Source organism: Cornus florida, unplaced genomic scaffold, assembly GCF_030987335.1.
Source record: "Cornus florida cultivar Cherokee Brave unplaced genomic scaffold, ASM3098733v1 CherokeeBrave_3.0.0_Hap2_Chr04, whole genome shotgun sequence".
In the NCBI taxonomy this organism is placed as follows: Eukaryota; Viridiplantae; Streptophyta; class Magnoliopsida; order Cornales; family Cornaceae; genus Cornus; species Cornus florida.
Genome location: NW_026775574.1, coordinates 34,801,213 through 34,821,576, shown reverse-complemented (window position 1 = coordinate 34,821,576; position 20,364 = coordinate 34,801,213). Strand labels below are relative to the sequence as shown.

Here is a 20,364-nt window from a genome sequence, read left to right as displayed (position 1 = left end):
CTCCAACTACTAATTACATCACCATGTATCTTTCCATCTTTTTGTATTATTGATGTGTAAATATCACCAATTGTTATATTTCTAGAATATATATATATATACATACATATATATATCACCGATGGTTATTTTGAGTAATCCTTTGGTCTTGAATTGTAGTTATATTGTTATTCTATGATGCTTTATTAAATTGACATTTCATTTATTTTGTTTTAGTTTTACTAATTCTTAATCCATTTGCTTCTAATGCATTTCTCCGTATTTCTAATTTTATTGCTAGGTTTTTCTTTAGAAGTATTCCAATAATACTATATCATCGAGAAACAACATGCACCAAGGAATGTCTCCAAATTTTTCATATATTACAAATAGATATGGGTCTCGCACTGACCCTTGGTGTAACTAACTTCTATAGAAGATTCACTAATTTATCCACACATATGATTCTTTTATTTTATATCACTTGTTCTATTTCATTACTCTACCATCATGATTATTTTCACAAGTCTCTCTCAAAGTTTCCTTTTGCCACATTACTAATATGATAGGTCATTTTACCATTAAATATATACATTGTCATTCCTATTTTATTGTTGTTCTTGTAATATGTTTTTCTTTAAATGTTACCCCCTAGTTATCTCCATTTTATATTTTAATATCCTTTTGTTTTTTTTTTTGTTTTTTGTTTTTTTTGTACTCATATATATCCTCTGACTAACAAGTAGGAATAAATAATAATCAATTTGTTTCTTAAAAAATGTATTCGCAATAACTAAATCATAAGCCTTTGCAAGTTGTAAGAGTGCTTGACCTTTATTTCTTTCATCAAAACCATGTCATCCATGAATTTGTGTGTATGCTGTTTGCTCATCTCCTACATGACCGATGAAGTCACCTCTTGTAAATATACCTTCACGACTTGGTATATTTTGAATCATTTCATCTTTCGTTCTCAAATGACTTTTTTGTATAATCCATGTGGGGATTAAGCACTTATTCAATTTAGAACGATTGTATATAATACACAAAATCATTATTAATCTCTCTCCTTGTTTTCTAACTTGTACAATTTTATCTATCACGTCGTAAATACTCTAGTGGTACTAAACTTACCCCATTTCTTTTCCATGTGCTCAATGTTATCATTTCTTTGTTTTTCTTAATAGGTATAGCTTGAGCTACATCCCTTTTGCAAGGTCCATGGTTTCGAAGGTCATGGTAGCTTGTTTCGATACTGAATTTTAATCTGTGCGGTTGAAAAATTAATGCCTGGGTAGACACTGATGTGAGTTTGTTATACTGATTTGGGAGGTCACTAACCCATTTTGCATCAGCTCGCCGCAATGTTGAAAGATGAAACTATACATGTATGGAAATATTTCTTCTTCTACTGTGTATACCTTCTATTTTAACTTGATGATTATGGGTTATTACCAAAAAGAAAGGGAATTTTTTTCTTTTTTACTTTTTTGGCTCTCCTTATGCTTGGGATATTGACTGGTTATGATTCTAGTAAACTGCATGAGATGCCTAATTGATAGAAACAATAGGAGGTTGGTTGGTTATAAAAAAAAAAATGTAATCTTTTTCCATAGAGATCTGTCTGATCCTCTGAGCTTCAATGAGTTTGGTTTTTTATGCCTTTGCGTCTATTTTTGTCTACTTGTGATCTCTATTATCTTCTTTCTAGAGTTTCGAGGTTTGTACTTTTAATTATCTAGGGCTAACTCATCCTGATTGAGCAGCTTATTATCTTATAAAAACTTTGGAATACACTATGACTATTCTTTGCATCATCAGAAGCAGCTTCAAAATTCATTTTGTACTTTTTCTTTTTGTCGTGATAACCACCGTTAAGATTAACATTGAAATGTGAATTAAGAAAAATCTGCGAATACTCTGGATACCCACCCATATCAGATGCGTGGAAGAAGCACTCTATATGTGCCAGACGAGTAAAGATAATTAATTATGTGTAATATTACTCACTTCAATAGAAAGAAAAAAATTGTGGTTTTAAGGAAGGAGGGAGTTGTATGAAAGAAATTTTAGGCTTAGGGTGGTTTTTTTTTTGGCCTAATTGGTACTAACACACTCTTGTCTCTTTTGAAACTTTAACCCTTGACCTCCCTTTGGGAGGTAAGAGATTGATCCCGCTAAGTCATTGTCCCTTTAGATGATTTTTTTCTTGGTGATTTGTCTAACATATATCTTTGATGGAACCTCTCCTTCAAAATCAATGGATAACATTAGTTTAAATTCAGTCACATCATTCTCTTGTACAACTTGCAATTTCAAATTCAAAAATTGATGGATAATATTAATTTAGATTCAATCACATCATTCTGTCATATAATTTCGATTTCAAAAAATATTCGCGATGACATGACTGAATCTAAACCTCACCCAAGACCCATCAAACATGTACGAGACCGATAAAAGAGCGGACCCCCCAGCATTCAAGCAAAATTCATTGTGAAAAAAGAAGCTCAACACTTTATATGTATATAAATAAAATAATAATAAAAAACCCGAGATATAAACTCAATGGAATTTTTTTCATTTGAACTACTAAAAATCTCTTGATATGAATTCAAACCTGGACTGAACCCCAACCCAACTTGTAACAAGCCGATCCTGAGCTTTCCAATTCTAAGGAGAGAGATTATGCATTTCCAAAAGAAAAAGAAAAAAATTAAGAACTTAAGTGGTAGCTGTAAATTCCTTGCATTTTACAATTCTGTGAATCTTTACAAAAATTATTCTTATGCCTAATTTCTTGCAAAGAGATGATAGTAAAAAAGTTTTACCACAAAAGGTAAGGACATACATCATGTGAATCATCTAAATTCTAAACCCCAAAGAACAAACCAAGAAGAGAAGATAAAAAAAATAAAAAACCAAGAACTATATGTAAAGCAAAATTTTCCATCAAAATAAATCAAATTTCAATTTGCAATAAATCTCATTGACAAAAAAATAAAAATAAAAACACACACACAGCATAAATATAATTTTACAGTCATCAATAACAGTGTTTACTCAACTCTTAGGTATACCTTTACCTCAATTGTCAGTAAGATGCATATTTCTCTGCTTAGTTCCAAAATCTTCCGCACTTTTGGGTGGATAAAATGACAGCAAGCAGGCCTCCTATAGCTTGATGTCATATTCACCGCAGCTGGGGTGGGGAGGAGAGAAGCAAAGCACAGTGAATATTATTTGGAGTACCACATACTAGGATTTCCTCAACTACTTCTTCATGGAAGCTTTCTTGGCAGTTTCAGCATAAATTCCGAGTTTGTCAAGGATTCTCCTCTCACTCACACGCAGCACCAAAGAATAATACAACTTCCTCTCTCTAACCCAACAACACCTCTCCAATGCTCTGATGTCATCTTCTACTGAATTTGAACCGTAGCAACTGTCCCGCATACCTGCAAGCGACCAAAGGGCATCACACACACTTCCAGTCAGCAGCAAACCCTTGCTCATTTCTGGAGCTTTTTCCATTGAAATCTCGCCTTTTTTCGATATAATAATGCCTATAGATTTGTTTGAGTTCCCCATAGTTGCATTTGCAAGGTCTAGCTGACGATATGCTTCGTCTGGCAATAAGATTATATAAAGTAAAATCAGCAACTCGACTTGTGGTTCTCCTTCGTATGAGATTTCAAAGTACTCAGAGTTCTGGCTGATACATCCAGAGTATCCTAATTTTCTCCAAAAAGACAGCCTTGATCTACTGTGACGGCCTGAAAACAGAGATGAACTCCATTTGTGTACCAGCTCTAGACCTATATTCACAATGTCATATGGATTATCTGGCTCTGTGAATCCGTATCTATGTAGCAACGCGGCATTACCCAAGGACCCGTATGTATTGAAGACCTAAAACGGGAACAGGGAACCAGAATGAGAGGACTGTCTGCCATTTTATACTAGATAAGCCTAAGACCAGAGGATACATAAGTTATACAATTTCATGTTAAATTACAGGCACATTCAACTTCAAATACAACAAAAGCCTCAAAGACAAGCAAAAAAATGCTGTACAAACCAAAAATAACATGCCATGAAAGGAAGGAAATTATTGTAAAGGTCTCAGAGACACCCCAGCCCACAAAACCACCAAAGGCAACATCAATTAAACAGGAAAAAGAAACTGTTAGTGATATAAAGAAATCCAGTTTGAAAAATATAAAGCAGTGGCACCATGCCATGAAAGAAGAGATAACATTAGAAAGGCCTCATTAATATTAGAAACGAAACTACCATGAAATGTTCAATAATCAAAAGCTTTATCACAAGAATACAAGGTCAGTTATGAACCATGCTCTACATTCCAGTATGTAAACAACTAAATTATATATAGCTTTGTTACAAGTAAAAACTGACTGCAAACCTGATGCAACCTTCCTTTTCATGTTTGTGATACCAGTAGTATCGCACTCAAATTGGTTACAGAAGTAGATATTGTTAGTTCAAAGGTTTCATAATGGCCTTAAAACAGAAACTATGCGATAATCCATTTCCAATGATATCCCCATGTAACAGTTAATCGATATCAATAACCCTTTGCTCAAAAATAAAATTAACAAATCCAAATTCAGAATCAACCGAACAAGCTCTCTGCATATTTAAATCAGAGAATTAAGGAATTTATTAAAAAAAAAAAAAGAAAAAGAAAAAGAAAAAAATAAGGTACAAACCTCAGCTCCAGCTTTGACATCTTTCACAATAATCATTTCCAGAACTGTGGGTTCATCCTCCTCCAAATTCTGATCTAATGATTCACCATCGCCAGCATTGTCATACTCATTTTTGTCCTCATCTTCTGCATCGTTGTCAGGTTCTAGGTGAGAAGACACAGTAGTGAAGTGTACATCCTCAGCTCCTGTCTTGTGATTAAAGCTGGATATCATAAAAGCAACAATTTATGAAAAAACTTTTTTATAGGAAGACATATCAAGAAATTGAAAAGGAAAGTGAAGAGAGAGAGAGACAGAGGGAGGGAAATTCAAACAACAATTTGTACAAAAAGACTCTTTAATGAATTGTTACATACATTTAGGAATAACAGAAGTCTTAAAAGATAGAAATCAGCTTTTAGAACAAAACCTCCAAAAAAAATCAAACAAACAAACAAATTAAAGCTGCAGTAAGAGAACTGTTTATTTCAAATTGAGCTACTAACAACATTACAGATTTTCTGGTCATTTTTCCTCCTCAGCATCTTCTCACCTCTCTGCAGACTTTCTGATTGTGTGATTAACTTGTTACTATAAAATTTTCAGAGAGATTCTATAAAGCAGCTAAAACACCAGACATGTTATAGGACAACATGTTGGGTAGTTAAAGGAAAAACATGTTCAAAAAAGCGCATAATTAAATAATCTATTATTGTGGCAAGGCAAGAATGGTAAAATTACAAATAGACATACTTGTGAGAAAGTAACACTAATTGGACAATTGTTTCAAAGTAAAATATTTTTATAAAAAAATATTTCCTCAAATTTTCTGGTGTTTGGTTACAATCCTCAAGAGATTTTTCAAATTCATGTCCAAAACTAAAACAAATGCAAAATATATGAACAAGCAGAAAAATAAATAAATAAAAATATAAAATATAAATAATTAGGCATTTTATCGGACACTTAGTAGTCAAAATCAGACCCACACCAGTCGTGAGTCAACTAGGGCAACTCACCATAGCATCCATTAACAGAACCTCAAAAAAATCCACCATCAAATGGCAAGCACTCCTCAGATGATCAGATACAAAGGAGCCTTCTCAGTCACCAGAACACAGCAAATATTATTAGTGGGTCACGTTGTCATTCTCAACCTTCGTCCTTTCTCAATCATCCTTACCAACACGACTGTCCAAACCCCCTTTTATTGTAGCCCTCTATTGATCACCATGGTCGGTTCCATCGCACTGTGCATCATCATCGTCATCGTCACCTGCCCTTGAATCACCCCCCGCCACCTCTATCCTCACTCATATTGAATCTCCATCTGACGACTTCGATCCAACGAACTTCTTCCTATGATCTCTCCCTCCCTCTCGCTTTTAGAGAGACTACGCAAGATCAGTCAATTTTAAAGTTTGGAAATTGACTTGCGTGAATTGGTTCTCTAAGTCATTTTCGGGCCATTAGTGAAAATTATTTCACCATAAAACATTTTCCTTGTTTTAATATGCAACCAAACACTGGAAAATACCGAAAACATTTTTCAAAAATATTTTACTTTAACATATTCACGATTCGCCCTTGGTTCCACTTTGTCCTTTACATCTCTCCTCTTATCAGGAAACAAATGGAGCCTAAAATGAAAAGAAACCGGGTAAGATGGTGTGGTCATGTACAACGAAAACCAAATACAACACCATGATAAGAAATGAAACAGCCCACATTGGTGCTAACGTTGGCTGATGAGCATGACCAAAATGAACATGGATTGGGTACACAAGTTTCTGAAATCCAGCACTGGGCAATTTCAGCAGGGTGTACTGATGTGGTCTTCAGGGTGTATCTGTTCACCTTGCGTTGTTTTCTCTAAAATGTTTCAAATCATATTTCAACTCTGAAATAAAGCCTCAAACCTCAATTAATGGACTTCAAAACTTAGTTCACAGATACTTATCAAAAAAAAAAAAAAAAAAAACTTAGTTCACAGATGGTCCAGCTATCTATCTATTAACCAAGCTAGATCATAGATCCTCAAATGTCTCTACTCTCTACTTACCTTTACCTAAAGTGTGATGGGATTTCATGAAGCAAAGGATCTTTCGGTAATTCCAACTTCAACTCCCAGTCTTCAACATATCTTCAACCAATCTTTGGCAAGTGACCTACGTTGACTTACAAAGGACTTTTGATCAACTCATTACAACTCTTAATTTGTTAATGAAATTTGTGAAAGCAATAAAACTTTGTCTTTACATAAGCATGTCATCATAATTAGACCTCATGCATACAATTCGCACATCGTGTACATATTACTCTCACTCTTTCCTAGAGTAGCCAATATGTCTCTCCTGTCCCAAGACCAACCCAAAAGTAAAGAGACACCTCAACTTGCTCCCAACTTTAGCCATCAGACCAAGTTCAAGAGGATATCCCAAAGCTAGTGACATGGGGCCGGTCCATGCCTCTTAAATGCAACAGAGTCCCTGAGGTGGGGTCTTTAAGGCCGCACCTTAAACTCGAGGCAGGGATGGAGCATTGGGTGATTGCCATCCATGCATCATATAACCGGACGCAGAGTTCAGAAGCCTCTTGGTCCGTTCTTCCTTGGAACCTGGGTGCCGAGCGGATGTGATGCCATGCAACATGGGACTAACAAGGCACAGGGGCATTAATCCACATATTGGTCAATGTCATTGAATTTCCACTGCAACACTCATGGGACAAACATGGCAGAGGGAGATTAATCCAGATATTGGTCAATGTCATTGAATTTCCATGTCAGCAAAAGAGATTCTTTGGAGCCACAACAATTTTACGTAATCAAGCCTAAGGCGAACTAACAAACTATATATATAATATCAATATAATTGGTATTAAAAATGAAGAAATAAAGAAGATTAACATCCAGTAGTCAGGAACAATCATGATATCCTACAAAAGAAGAAGAAAGAAATTCTACCCATAGTAAGCAGGAAATATAGCAAAAGAAATTCTAGCTATAGTAAGCCAGAAATATAGCAAAATGGCCCTCTTGCAATGCTTTATAATTGACGTTTTTTAATATTAAAATAAACATAATATTACCATTAAAATGAATATGTAGTGCCATAGGAAGACTGAATAAGCTCATAAAAGAATGTATGTACAAGAATTTGGATATTTTATCCAAGATAATATGGAACAAAGATGGCTAAGATGGTCTAGTCTTGTGTAAGAAAGAGAAACTACAATGTGCAAGAAAATTAAATTTTATCAAAGGTAATAATAGGGGAAAAAGATGGCTGAGGTGGCTCAGTCACATGCAAGAAAGACAAATTGCTAGCCTAATAAAGGGCAATATGGTTCAAGTTGAAACCACTGCAAGGACAATGGGAGGCAGTAAAGAATGTAAGTTGTGGTAGTGAGAAGAAACAGAAGCCAAAGATTCAAACAGCAAATATCACACTAGACAGAACACAACAATGAATAATTGACTAAGTAAAGGTTCTATGAAATAAACACAAAATTTGACATGAGGTATTATAAAATGGTTTTATTTTGTATCACCCTGGATGCAAAAACAAAAAGCACACAAAAATAATTTGCATAGAGCGTAACCAAAATAATTAAGTATGCACTTTCCACAGTGTACCAGCTACCAAGTAAATTACAAAAAGAACAAACAGGGGTGATTAGACAGACATGTAAAATTCATTGAATTATTTTCAATCCACATAACGATTTGGTAAAAGCTCAAGGTATACCCAGAAAAAATGTATGACTTACAGATCTGCCAAAGGAACCATCCCAAATCCATGGTAATCATCTATCTCAAAAGAGCGAGAAGCAATAAGACTTCTTGCAGCAAAGTATTGTTCAATGCCGAAAAAATCTGGATTCAGCTCTAAAGGAGCTGAAGCCAAAAGAGGCAGTATGCACTCTTTCCAGTCTTCACAGATGAGGGCCTTGTCTTCTTCAACAATCTGCCTACCAATGTATCAGAATGATCAACAGAATAAAATTATCATGATCAGAACAGTTCACCCCATATAACTTAAAAGTTTCAGTCGCAAAATATTATATAAGTTAGAAATCACAAAAATGTTGACACCAAACTCCAATGAAGAATTAGGATTGTAACTTCAGGTTCTGATAGTCAAAGTAAGCATAAGGCCTAAACTAGACCTAGAAGTTAAATAGGTATTGAACACAAATTAACTTACTTTCACATAAATTCAAAAATTTAAACTAAAAGGGGCAAACCCAGTGCACGATGCTCCTGCCATTGCCGGGACTAGGGAGAGTTAGATGTACGTAGCCGTAACTCCGCATGCGGAAAGGTTGTTTCCTTAGAAATTAAAAAATTTAACCTACCACTCAAATTTCAACTAACAATATAAACATGTAAAAAACATGATGTTCCAAATATAAAGCATATAAACGTAAAAACATCCACACGCATATAAACGTAAGAACGCGTGATTTTTACATAGAAAATCTTATTGAGGAAAAATCACCGGACCTAGTTCAGGATGATGAAATCTACTTCGTAGAAAATGAATTCCACACTAAGTTAACAAGACTGTAACCCAAAATCCCCTAGTTACCTCTGACCTGGACCTGCAATAGATGCTCCACTCAAGCTATTGTTGCTATCGATTTGTTAGAATCAATACGGTTGTGTATACTTAAGATTTTTTAGAAAACTTGGGGTGTTTAAATAGACCTTAGAATCGAAAAAGATTAGGGTTAAGAGTTTTTGAAACCTCAATGCAAATCCCTTTTCTGCAGATTTCGCTCAATTTAGTTGACTGAGTTTCAATTATTTTTATTTTTATTTTGCATTATACTAGCACTAATTTAGATAATATTTTGATCTAACCAACTTTTAGAACTCACACTGGAGCTAATCAATTTGCCAAAAAAAAAAAAGAAGTGCAGACAGAAAATAAAATCAGCTGAAATTAAAGTGAGCCGAATATATGGAATTTTGCCCAAAAATTATATTGCAGCATGAGATGATTGTTTTGCAAAGATTTCCACACACACACACACACACACACACACACACATATATATATATATATATATATATATGTATGAATCTCAAATGAAAAAATTAAACAATCATACTATCACCTAAAGAAATTAATATTACACAAGTGGATATGTGGGTGTGTGTCTGCTTAATTTGTAAAAGAAACCCATTCATTACTGTGGGATTTGGGAACAAAAGTGAAAAAAAGTAATAATAATCATACCTTGTGGAGCTCAGTCCCAGACAAGAGAGAGTCAATTTGTTCTAGAGTCCAAAGCAAGGGTGTGCAGTACTCGGAGTGAGGCAAGAGCTGAAGATACCCAAACCAAGGAGAGTCCTCCCCCAGCGACTTCTCATACATGAGGGCGACAGAGAGACCCAAGAGCCCGTCGAGACCGGCGGCTTCGATCAGGTGGCTAGCGCGTGAGGTCTTGATGGTGAGACACGACTGCTTTGGTATGGTCGCCACCAAGTCCTCTTCGTGTAAATCGCAGACTGCTCTCACACAGATGCTTCCTCCTCCTTCCTCTAATTCTTCATCGTATTCGTCTACCAACTCCAATGCGTCGCTGCAATCTATGCATTGCCATCTCATCCACCGCTTGAATGCTCTCATTCGCCTGTACGTTGTTCATCATTAACAATCAGAATTAGTCTGTGTGTGTTTTGTGTGTGCATCTATATGTGTCACCGAGAAAGAGGGATCGAGAGAGCTGTAAGCCTATACCTTGCGGCCATTTCCGTTCTGTAACAACGCCGCCGAGCAACGGTGGACCAGGCAGAGCGGTCTCAACTCTGAGTGTTTGTATAAATATTTTATTTTATTTTATTTTCCCTTCAGCCCCTTTCTTTCTCTGTCCGTACCTCTCTCTCATCTCGTTATTTTTCATTCTCCTCAATCTTTTTTAATAATTACATTGGTGTCCCATCAATATGACGTTGAAAAGAAAAGAAATGCACGTCAAAATTGTTAGAAGGCCACGGTACGATTTGGTGAGTCTTAGGCTCTTAGCTTGTCCCCCATCCAATTCATTTGAGAAAGTATAACAGTCGGACTCAGTCTTTGATTTGATATTGTTGGTAAAATATATACTTCAAATGACATTTAATATATAATTAACTTTATGCTAATATGTTATGAGATAATTAATAATATGCTAAATATAATTAATTAAATATTTAACTCGATATTTAATTAAACATGTAAATTAAAATAATAAAATAATAATAAATAAATAAAGAACCTGAATCGAGGCTAATATTAAATATTATGTCCTTAAGATAAATTCGATTCGTTATGGTGCTAACGGACTCAGTGACGTCTATCTCCCATAATATATCGGTCTACATCCACCAGTAACAGCACTACAAACTAATGGATACGGCGAACCTCCTTTGTATAATACTCTCTCTAACTCAAAATACATCTATACTATATAAATGTTGAATTGGGTGCAATCCGAACCAAATAGTTCAGACCAATCTTAATATGGCTCGATGAAATTGAATTAGGGTCTAAGTGGCTCGGACTACTTGATCTATGGTTTGAACTCACTTGGGTTGGGTTCAAGTCTAGAGAGGGAAAAAGAAGAAAAATGAATTGAACTATTTGCAAATGGCAGCCCAAGGGGATATTTATAGAAATAGAGGTGCCTTTTCGGATTGTGTGTATCTCTTCATCTCTGGACACAATCATTTATATGTGTCTCTTCATCATTGGACACAACCATTTATATGTGTCTCTTCACATTAGACACAACCATTGCAATAAGTTGCAAAGGTTCACATTGAATAGGTTATCTTTCTTGGTTTTGAGTTACATCTTTTCATCCCACAACCAACCAGTGATCACACCTGTTCAGTCAAAGGCATCTATTGATTACTGATGAAACATTTTTCATTCAAAATTCTAACAATCCCCCACATGAATGAAAATTGGCTACTTAAATGTAAAAGATGATCATGCAGACACTAGATAGAGTATAGTCGGAAAGTTACTACATCGGGATAGGTAGCTTTTGGCCTGGAACCTTCCCTAGTGTATTACTATCAGATTTACTAGCTAACCAGTGAACGTGATGTTTTGAACTGTTCTATGAGGTTCCGAATTTTCACAACTCGAATATGTCAATGTGACCCGAAAGTTAATCCGATAACGGATCCGGAATGCGGAAGCAAAAATAAAACACAAAGTAGGTGAAATGAAAATAAATACAGAAGCAAAACGGTGAAAATAGACCAAGTATGCCCCCAAGGGTAGATGGTCATTTCACATGCAAACAAAGTCTTAAGAGATGTACGTCATCCCTAAGACACAAACATGGCTTCCCATGAAGCTACGAAACTTAAAAGAAAACAAAATAAATTGCGGAAGCGAAGTTTTAAAAATGGACAAGCTTAGCCCTAGGGGCAAAATCATAATTTTCAAAAAGTTATGGGTGCTATCGAGCATACCATTAGATAGACAGCGAAAAATTAACGAAATTAGACTCAAAAATCACCTAATTCGGAGACCGGCCGGAGGAGAACAGGTGAAAACAAAAATGGGCGTCGCCGCGGCTAAGGGGCACTAGGGCCAAGCCCCATGCGATCGCGCGCCTCTGTGGGCGCGTGCGCTGAAGTTAACACCTAGGCACATGCTTTGAAAAATCTGAAAATAGTGGGCTTTTTGGACCCCGAAACGACCTTTTTTGGAAAAACACGAAAAAGAAACCCCCTTTAAAATAATTTTTCTAAGCTGACCTTGTCGAAACAAAAATTTATTTTTGACTTGAAATGCCCAAAATACCCCTGAGATCAGTTTTGAAGAAAGATATCACAATACAAGTTTGCTTCAAGTGTTCAAATGACTAAATATGAAGTTGTGACCTAAAATAATTGTGCACGCAAGCGTAATAAGTGTTTTAAAACATGCGGGAATGGTCCACGACCCCCAATTATGCCCAATGCAAAAGCTGGCCTATCAAACCTCAAAAATACCTTAAAATGGGAAATTTGAAGCCCACCATCGAACATAACATGCAACCATGATAATTTATGCAATGTGAACATTCTAGCAAGTGTAATAAATATAATAAAATGCGTTCCAATGGCCTATGGCCTCAAAATACTCCAAATGCAAAATATGACATACTTGAACTCCAAATTCATGAAAAATACCATTTTTAAGCACTTTGTGAAGTAAATCATCATAGATGCATTCAAAAGACCGTTTGGCCCTTGGCAACACGTCACATATGATATAAGAACACTATAAAAAAAAAAATGATAAAACGCATTTCCCACCATCCAAGCTAAAAATGACATGCTAAAGCTTTTCATTTTTCTATTTTTCACATAATTAAGCATAAGTTCAAGTTGCAGGAAAGTAAAGCATACGGTCATTGGCCCTTGGCCCCATCACATACATGTCAAATAAGTCTCAATGGATGTCTTAAGACACTTATTAGATATTCTAAATAGAAATTTCAAGTCTTGACATAATAAACCCAAAATAAAGTAATATCATGCTAGTAAGTGCATGAATGAAAATACTCCAATCTCATCAAGCCACAAGCAAACTCAAGGATATTGTACATCCCTAAAACATGGTTCTTTACCTAAAAAATGTCCCAAACAACGAGGGTGAGTAAACAAGTTACTCGTAGGAAATGAACATGCGTATAAACTAAAGTTTTGCAAGTCTTTATAAGTTGATATAAATCAATCCATGTGGTTCATGCCACTTAACGTCTATGTCCAAGGTGAGACTAAGGAATCATCCTAAGCTACATTAGAACATCCACATCATAAACCATAATATATAAGCAATTACACAACATTGTAACATTAAATGCCAAATAACAAAATATAAATTCACAAATTACACAACTTGGAATTTAAAGTGCAAAATCAAACAAACGGAAGCTTAGATGTCACACCGGAATAAAACCGACACCAAGCATCATTTGGGTTACTAGCCCGTGGGTGTTTGCCCCTAGGTGCGCACTAAAAATAGAGGGCTCTCAAATCCCCTGTACTAGAGTCGAGCCCTAGCCATAGTCAATCTCACGACATCCCCAAGCTTCCAAAATCAGCAAATAGTGCACAACAACTATATACACATATACTAAATGCACTTAATCAAATATCATACACAATCAAATTGTGAAAACACATAAGACATGTTCTAGGTCCTCAACTACCATGGTATGTAACATAATATGTTTTAAAAATATCAAAGGTGCAAATAAATCATAATTTCATTAAATGGAAACTAATTAAATAAAAATTAATTAATTAATCTAGATAGCAAAACATAACCAAATGACATGAAATTAACACATAATGAGCAACATACTATGAATAACTCAAATATCAAGTCAAAAGTCTAATTAAGTCATTAAAACACTTCGTTAATTTTTTTAATTAACTTAATAAATTAAAAATCTCTAAATTTCAAAAGTCATCCAAAAATTTCAAAAATAATATATGATAAATAACAAGTCATGGGCTCTCCAAATATCATATTATTAATTAAATCTAAGCATGCTTCAGCTATGAAATTAAATCATCATTTAATTAAAATAAAAACCATTTCTAGATCTAAACTTTAAACATGCATACAAGTTATAAAAACCTCAAAAACATGTAAAACAATAAGATTATAAACATAAAACACCCCCTACCTCACTTTGAGATGAAATCTCAAATCCCACCAAAATCAAACTCCACAAGATGCTATAGAACTTCGGGGTTTTGACGGGGACAATAAGGAAAGCAAGAAATCCTCAAGAGACAAGACCCAAATCCATGCTTGAACTCCCAACCCAAAGTCAAAGTGCTACAAATCGAAAACCGATCGGATAGAAATCACCGCGTCGTCGAGGACATCAAAAAAGTCTAAACCGCGAAGAGGTAAATCAAAGAGGAAATAGATGAAAAGAGGAGAGAGAAAGAGGCAGCCTCCAAGCTCCTTAAATGGCAGCTGGGTCTGCTTTTACATGGAAGAAAAAGGTAAATAACTATCTCTCTCATCCACCTACCCTAAATAAGTCAAAAAGGGGGTTCCGAACGGGCCCCGTCCAGGTCTAAAATGTAAAATATGTGAAGATGTGCTCAAATGTAGATGGTCCATGAACAAAAAAGTTTAAAATGGAATTATAAGGTTAATGGAAGAAACGGGATAAAAAATTGAGTCCCGAGCGAGAAGATATGCCCCGGATAAGATTGACGACTAACGGGGTTCGAAAATTAAAAATAAATGAAATACAAAAATAAAAAAAAAAAAAAATTCAGAAGTGCCAGAGTCAATAAAAAGTGAAAATAAACCCCTCAAGAAAGTTTGAACCCAAAACGAGAAACTTTTACGAAAACTTTCCATAATTACACAAATGCCCCCCACTGAATAACTCAAAAAGTGAACTTATCAGAAAGCCCAAAATGAAGTGCCATTCAAAAGATACATTTAAAGGAACCTTAAATACAAAATTTCATCAAAATATAATTACGAAAAACACCCCAAGTAAAGAAAATAATTTTCAAGAATCTTCACATTTATACCTCTACGGGCAAAAATAAACATCTAGCATGCTTTTCTACAAAAAATCAAAACGTGGATCACATAGAAATCAAGTAAAATGAATGCATGCAAGGTCAGAATCAAATCCGAGCACGACCCAATAGGTTACGCAAAATGAAAAGATAGTGAAAAAGTGACAGAAAAAGAAAACTCGGAAAAAGTTGGGAAGAAAAATGGCAGGGTCATTATAACCTCCCTTCCTTAAAAAGGGATTTCGTCCTTGAAATCAAGTTGTACTTGAAGGTGAAAACAAACTGGGATACCGAGAGTGAACCTCCTATTTGAGCTCCCAAGTAGCCTCTTCGACTCCGTGATGTCTCCACAAGACCTTGACTAATGGGATAGTCTTGGTTCACAAAACTTGCTCTCGAGAGTCAAGAATCTGGACTGAACCTTCCTCGTTGGTTACGTCCTCATCAACAACCACATCTGTCCACTGTAGCACATGAGATGGATCCGGCTCGTACTTTCTCAGCATAGAAACATGGAAGACGTCATGAACCCGATCCAGGTCTGACGGCAATGCCAAATGATAAGTGACCTCACCGACGTGCTCCAGAATCTCAAATGGTCCAATGAACATATGAGACAACTTGCTGGTCTGTCTGAATCTCAAAAGCCCCTTACGAGGAGAAATCTTGAGAAAGACATAGTCTCCTACCTCAAACGATAAGGATAGCTTCCTTCTGTCGACATAACTTTTCTGTCTGCTCTGAGCTGTAGCCAACCGCTGCCGAATCAATTTGATCTTCTCTGTAGTCTTAATGACTATATCGGGACTTAAGGCAACTGTATCACCTACCTCGGTCCAACAAACTGGAGATCTGTAAGGCCTGCCATACAACGCCTAAAAAGGTGTCATACCAATATGGCCTGATAGCTGTTATTGCAGGCAAACTTAACCAAAGGCAAGTAGTCCTCCTAACTAACCCAAAATCCAAGATACAGGCTCGTAGCATGTAATACCTCATATTTTATTAAAGAGTTTAGTTTCTTTGAATTAATTAATGTGTAGATTTCTTTACCATTCTTATATTGAGTTCATTTAATTGTGCATGTATTATTATTAATAATTTTATTTGTTGATTATGTTTAATTAAGCAATATTAGTTAATTAAAGTATTATATTTGTGTTATAAAGTATTATGATGATATAATGTATTCTTATGTAATAATAATAATTATAATAGTTTATTAATAATAATAATATAATAATAATAATAATTATAATAGTTTATATATAATAATAATAGTTATAATAATAATAATAGTTATAATAATAATAATAGTATTAAATCATAATGTCATGATGAAATTAGAAATTAGGATAGGATTTCATTAATGTTTATGGGTAGACTTAAAGCCATATGGTTGGAAATGTGGTTAGTTAAATGTGAAATTAGATATTTGTAATATTTATATCATATAAATTGTATATAAATTAGTTAGCCTACCTTAGAAGGAATGGAAGGGAGTTAGAAAAAGTTATAGCTTTCAGTGAGCCATTGTAAAAGTGTGGAAAGGAAGAGAGAGAAAGAAAGGAGCTTGGACCGGTGTAGGAAAAATTTACCCGACTACGCGCAACTGGCGGATTTATTTTAAATCCAGAAGGCAAGTTATTATCTAATTTTTCCCTTTGAATCCATAAATTAGTTGTTTAAATTATTTAGATTATGATGGAGCATTGAGAGCATGCTTAGATTTTAATAAATGATTATTTTTTTTTTAGTTAGTTTATTAAATTAATGAATTTTTAATTATTTAGGATGATAGACAATTAGTTATTATCCTATGAAGTTCAAAATAGCTAAAAATAATTCCTTAAGGCATTAGGGATTTTTTTAGAATTTTTAGGAATTTTTCGGGCATTTTCTGCAATTTCCGGCGACCCTCCGGCGAGTTTTCCGGTCGCCGGCAATGGGGGAGATGACCGGAGTGATCCGGTGTGATGCGGCGCACCATAGGATGGTATGCGCGCGCATCTGGGCCATTAAAGGGGTGATTGATCCGGTGCACCGCGGTCCATGTTACCGCGGTACACCCGGATCTATGAGCGTTGGATTGAGTGGAGATAGGGTGAGATGATTCAGTGTAGCGCGCCCATAGCAGGATGATGCAGCCAACGAACTAGGACGAGCCACGTCATCAGGGGGCTTAGTGCGCGTGTGGGAGCGCGCGCGCGCGCGTGGAGGATGCCACACGCGCGTGGCGGTGCGTATGAGCGCGTGCACGCGTGGGAAAGCTTGGTGGCGCGTGTGGGGAGCTCTGGGAGGCGCGTGGGGGCGCGTGAAGGGCCTCTGCAGCTGCTGAAAAAGTCCAGAATACCCCTAGGGACTGTTTTGTCATTACCAGGACCTTTACTATACATTTTGGGGCCTCGGGTTGGCATTTTTGGAATTAACGGGACATTATATTATTATTTTATTTCTCGTTAACTATTATAATTGTCCAATTAATATTTCTAAATATTAATTGTATCAGTTAAAGTGCGAATCGCTAGTAAATGTATGTAATTAATTTAACGACTATTAATGGTATTATTATTTTATTAAACTGTAATAACCATTAATATTAAATTAATTAGTATTTGGTTTTATTCATATAAATGATCCATTATATATTATGGAATATTTATACTGTTAATCGTATATAAACCATGATTATTATGCTGTGTGCATTTCAGGGAATAAATGGACTGTTTATTATGTCTTGCCATATAGAACCATGTGAGCTGGCTAATAAGTTTAGACTCATTTATACCTTATGCATTCATTGCTATAGACAGATGTGTGGCTGTCGGGGTATGTGGTTTAATATTATTGGCATGTGTTGCCTAATTGATATACTTAGTATATTTATTCATATTATTGGCATGTGTTGCCTAATTAACATAATCAGTATATTTAGTATTATTATTGGCATGTATTGCCTAATTGTTATGCTCAGTAACTCATTAGTACATTGAGATTCGTTATTACTGTGTAGTCTTTACAGTCTGTGTTGTCAGTACCGTGCACCATGTATAATAGCTGATTTTCCGGGTAGGGAAAGGAGACACTTAACCACCTAGTGTGAGTCTAAGTGATCACCGTCTATTCTGGTTGAGGTTATGTTATACATTGGATAGTTCCATTAGGATGTATACAGATATAGTACTCATTCGGATATAAATGATTAATTTATTTGATTCTCTGATTTGGGTCATAGTAGAGAGGACTTGCTCGTGGGGTTGACCCACCATTGTTGTTATTTCAGGATACGGTCAGTACCCGTTCCAAGGTTGAGGTTAGCAGTGTGGGACCACCATCCGAACTCATCTACTCTTACGATCCAGTTCAGGGTAGAAGTTTTATGCATTACTTCAGTTTCAGTTTTTATTTACTTTTGACGTTGAACTCTCAGGTCTATTTAGGGATCCTTGAGATAGGATTTCCAAGTTGTAATGGAGTACTATATTAAATAAAGGATGGATGGATGTTGTATTATTTAGGGTTCCTTTCCTGTCTAAATTCTTTTATTATTATCATTTTGTATTCCATACTTGTATATTGCCAATTGTTTTTGATATCCCTCGTTTTTCGTGTATAAGCCTGATCAACTTATGCGTGGAAAATGTTGGGGGTGTTACAGTTGGTATCAGAGCATTCCAGGTTCGAGTGTCTTAGGGATCTGTGATTACTATACTTCCGCGTTGTGTATTCTGATAATTAGAGCCTAAGTATTAGGGTTCTTTGTATTCTGTTAGTCGGTCCATTATAATGTACTAACGTTAGATTTTTCTGAATCCAAAAGAAGGATGTCTTGGCGTGGGACAAGGAATGCGAACCGTCATCGCAGTATTTCCCCAACTTAAAATGAGAATCAGGAATTTTCCCCTCAAGTTGCTGATATTATTGCACGAGCTGTAGCAGCAGGAGTAGCATCTGCTCTACGAAACCAGCAACCTCCTCCGATAGTACCTGTTCCTGAACCAGTGGCACAGCCAATGTCATGGGACAAAATTCGTCACTCGTTCATCCGGGGAAATCCACCAACATTTGCAGGGTCCACAGATGTCCTGTTAGCATATCAGTGGAAACAGGAGAGCGAGCGTCATCTTCGGATGGTAATCTGTACCGAAGTGCAGAAACAGATGCTAGCTATGTTTATGCTGATAGGCAATGCATTGCAGTGGTGGGAGTCTATTAGTACTGTCGAAGAGAGAACCAGATTGACTTATGCTGAATTTCAGACTCGCTTTGATGACAAGTATTTTCCTATGTCAGTAAGATCAGCGATGAAGACTGAATTTCTGGATCTGCAACAGGAGGATATGACTGTGGCTGAGTATGAACTAGTGTTCATTAATTTGTCATTATTTGCACCAGAGGAGGTCAATACGGAAGAAAAGAAGAGAGACCGCTTTGTGAAGGGGTTGATATGGCCGATTAAAGTGGTGATCATAGGTAGTCCTGCATATACTACTTATATCCAGGTGGTTAATGCCGCTTTACAGCACTGCCAGATGAGGAGTGATTACCGGAAGTTCAAGGGAGATAAGCGGGCTAACCGAGACTACAAGACAGTGGAGAAAGGAAGCAGTAGTGGTACCAAGTCCAATGATCGGGGCAGATTTCAAGGACATCAACCTTGGAAGAAAAACAAAGGAAACCCAGATGTGCAGAGGGATGGAGTCCCTAATCAGGGTAGATAAGGTGGGTACCTTAGACCGGACAGGAACAGTGGTCGGGAAATCAACAGAGAAGGCAGACAGGTCCTTTTACGGGACGTTGTTATCACTATAGAGAGACTGGGCATCCGGCCAAGATGTGTCCCAAAGCTAAGCAGGGACAGTATGGGCAGCCGAGACCTAATCAGCCATTACCTCTACCGGCCCCACCGATGCCACGTAGGCAAGTTCAGAATTTTCCGGCATTTCCAGCACCACCATTTCCTCCGGGACAACCTCCACAGTAGTTGCATCATGGCAGAGTTTATAACTTCATGCCACATAATGCGCAGGCTCCTCAGGCTATTGAGGGTATGTTTTCTATACATGGTAGAACTGCTCGTATACTGTTTGACACTGGTGCATCACATTCTTTTGTGTC

At 36.2% G+C, this 20,364-nt stretch overlaps 2 protein-coding genes across 5 annotated transcripts in view; one reads left to right on the top strand and one right to left on the bottom strand.

Annotated features, from left to right (window-relative positions):
* LOC132303138 (uncharacterized) overlaps positions 1-1,464 on the top strand; it is a 45,174-nt gene extending 43,710 nt beyond the window's left edge. For all 4 annotated transcript variants that reach the window (XM_059800260.1, XM_059800258.1, XM_059800261.1 and 1 more), the window contains one exon: positions 1,167-1,464. In XM_059800260.1, the coding sequence (XP_059656243.1) occupies positions 1,167-1,245 (79 nt within the window). In that variant the 3' untranslated portion in view covers positions 1,246-1,464. The remainder of the gene's footprint in view (positions 1-1,166) is intronic.
* Positions 1,465-2,914: 1,450 nt separating this feature from the next.
* Positions 2,915-10,540, bottom strand: LOC132303137 (ribosomal lysine N-methyltransferase 3). Its single transcript, XM_059800256.1, has 5 exons — positions 10,442-10,540; positions 9,938-10,334; positions 8,463-8,659; positions 4,713-4,914; positions 2,915-3,891 (listed from the first exon to the last, which is right to left on the bottom strand). The coding sequence occupies exons 1-5, from the start codon at positions 10,450-10,452 to the stop codon at positions 3,253-3,255; spliced, it is 1,446 nt and encodes a 481-aa protein (XP_059656239.1). The 5' UTR covers positions 10,453-10,540; the 3' UTR covers positions 2,915-3,252.
* Positions 10,541-20,364: the final 9,824 nt, after the last annotated feature.

What these genes read in the sequence shown, in the direction of transcription:
- LOC132303137 (XM_059800256.1), bottom strand. An exon ending in CTGGGACTGAGCTCCACAAG is followed by an intron (nt 8,660 to 9,937) that starts GTATGATTATTA and finishes ATTGGTAGGCAG; the next exon opens with ATTGTTGAAGAAGACAAGGC. An exon ending in ATGGTTCCTTTGGCAGATCT is followed by an intron (nt 4,915 to 8,462) that starts GTAAGTCATACA and finishes TATGATATCCAG; the next exon opens with CTTTAATCACAAGACAGGAG.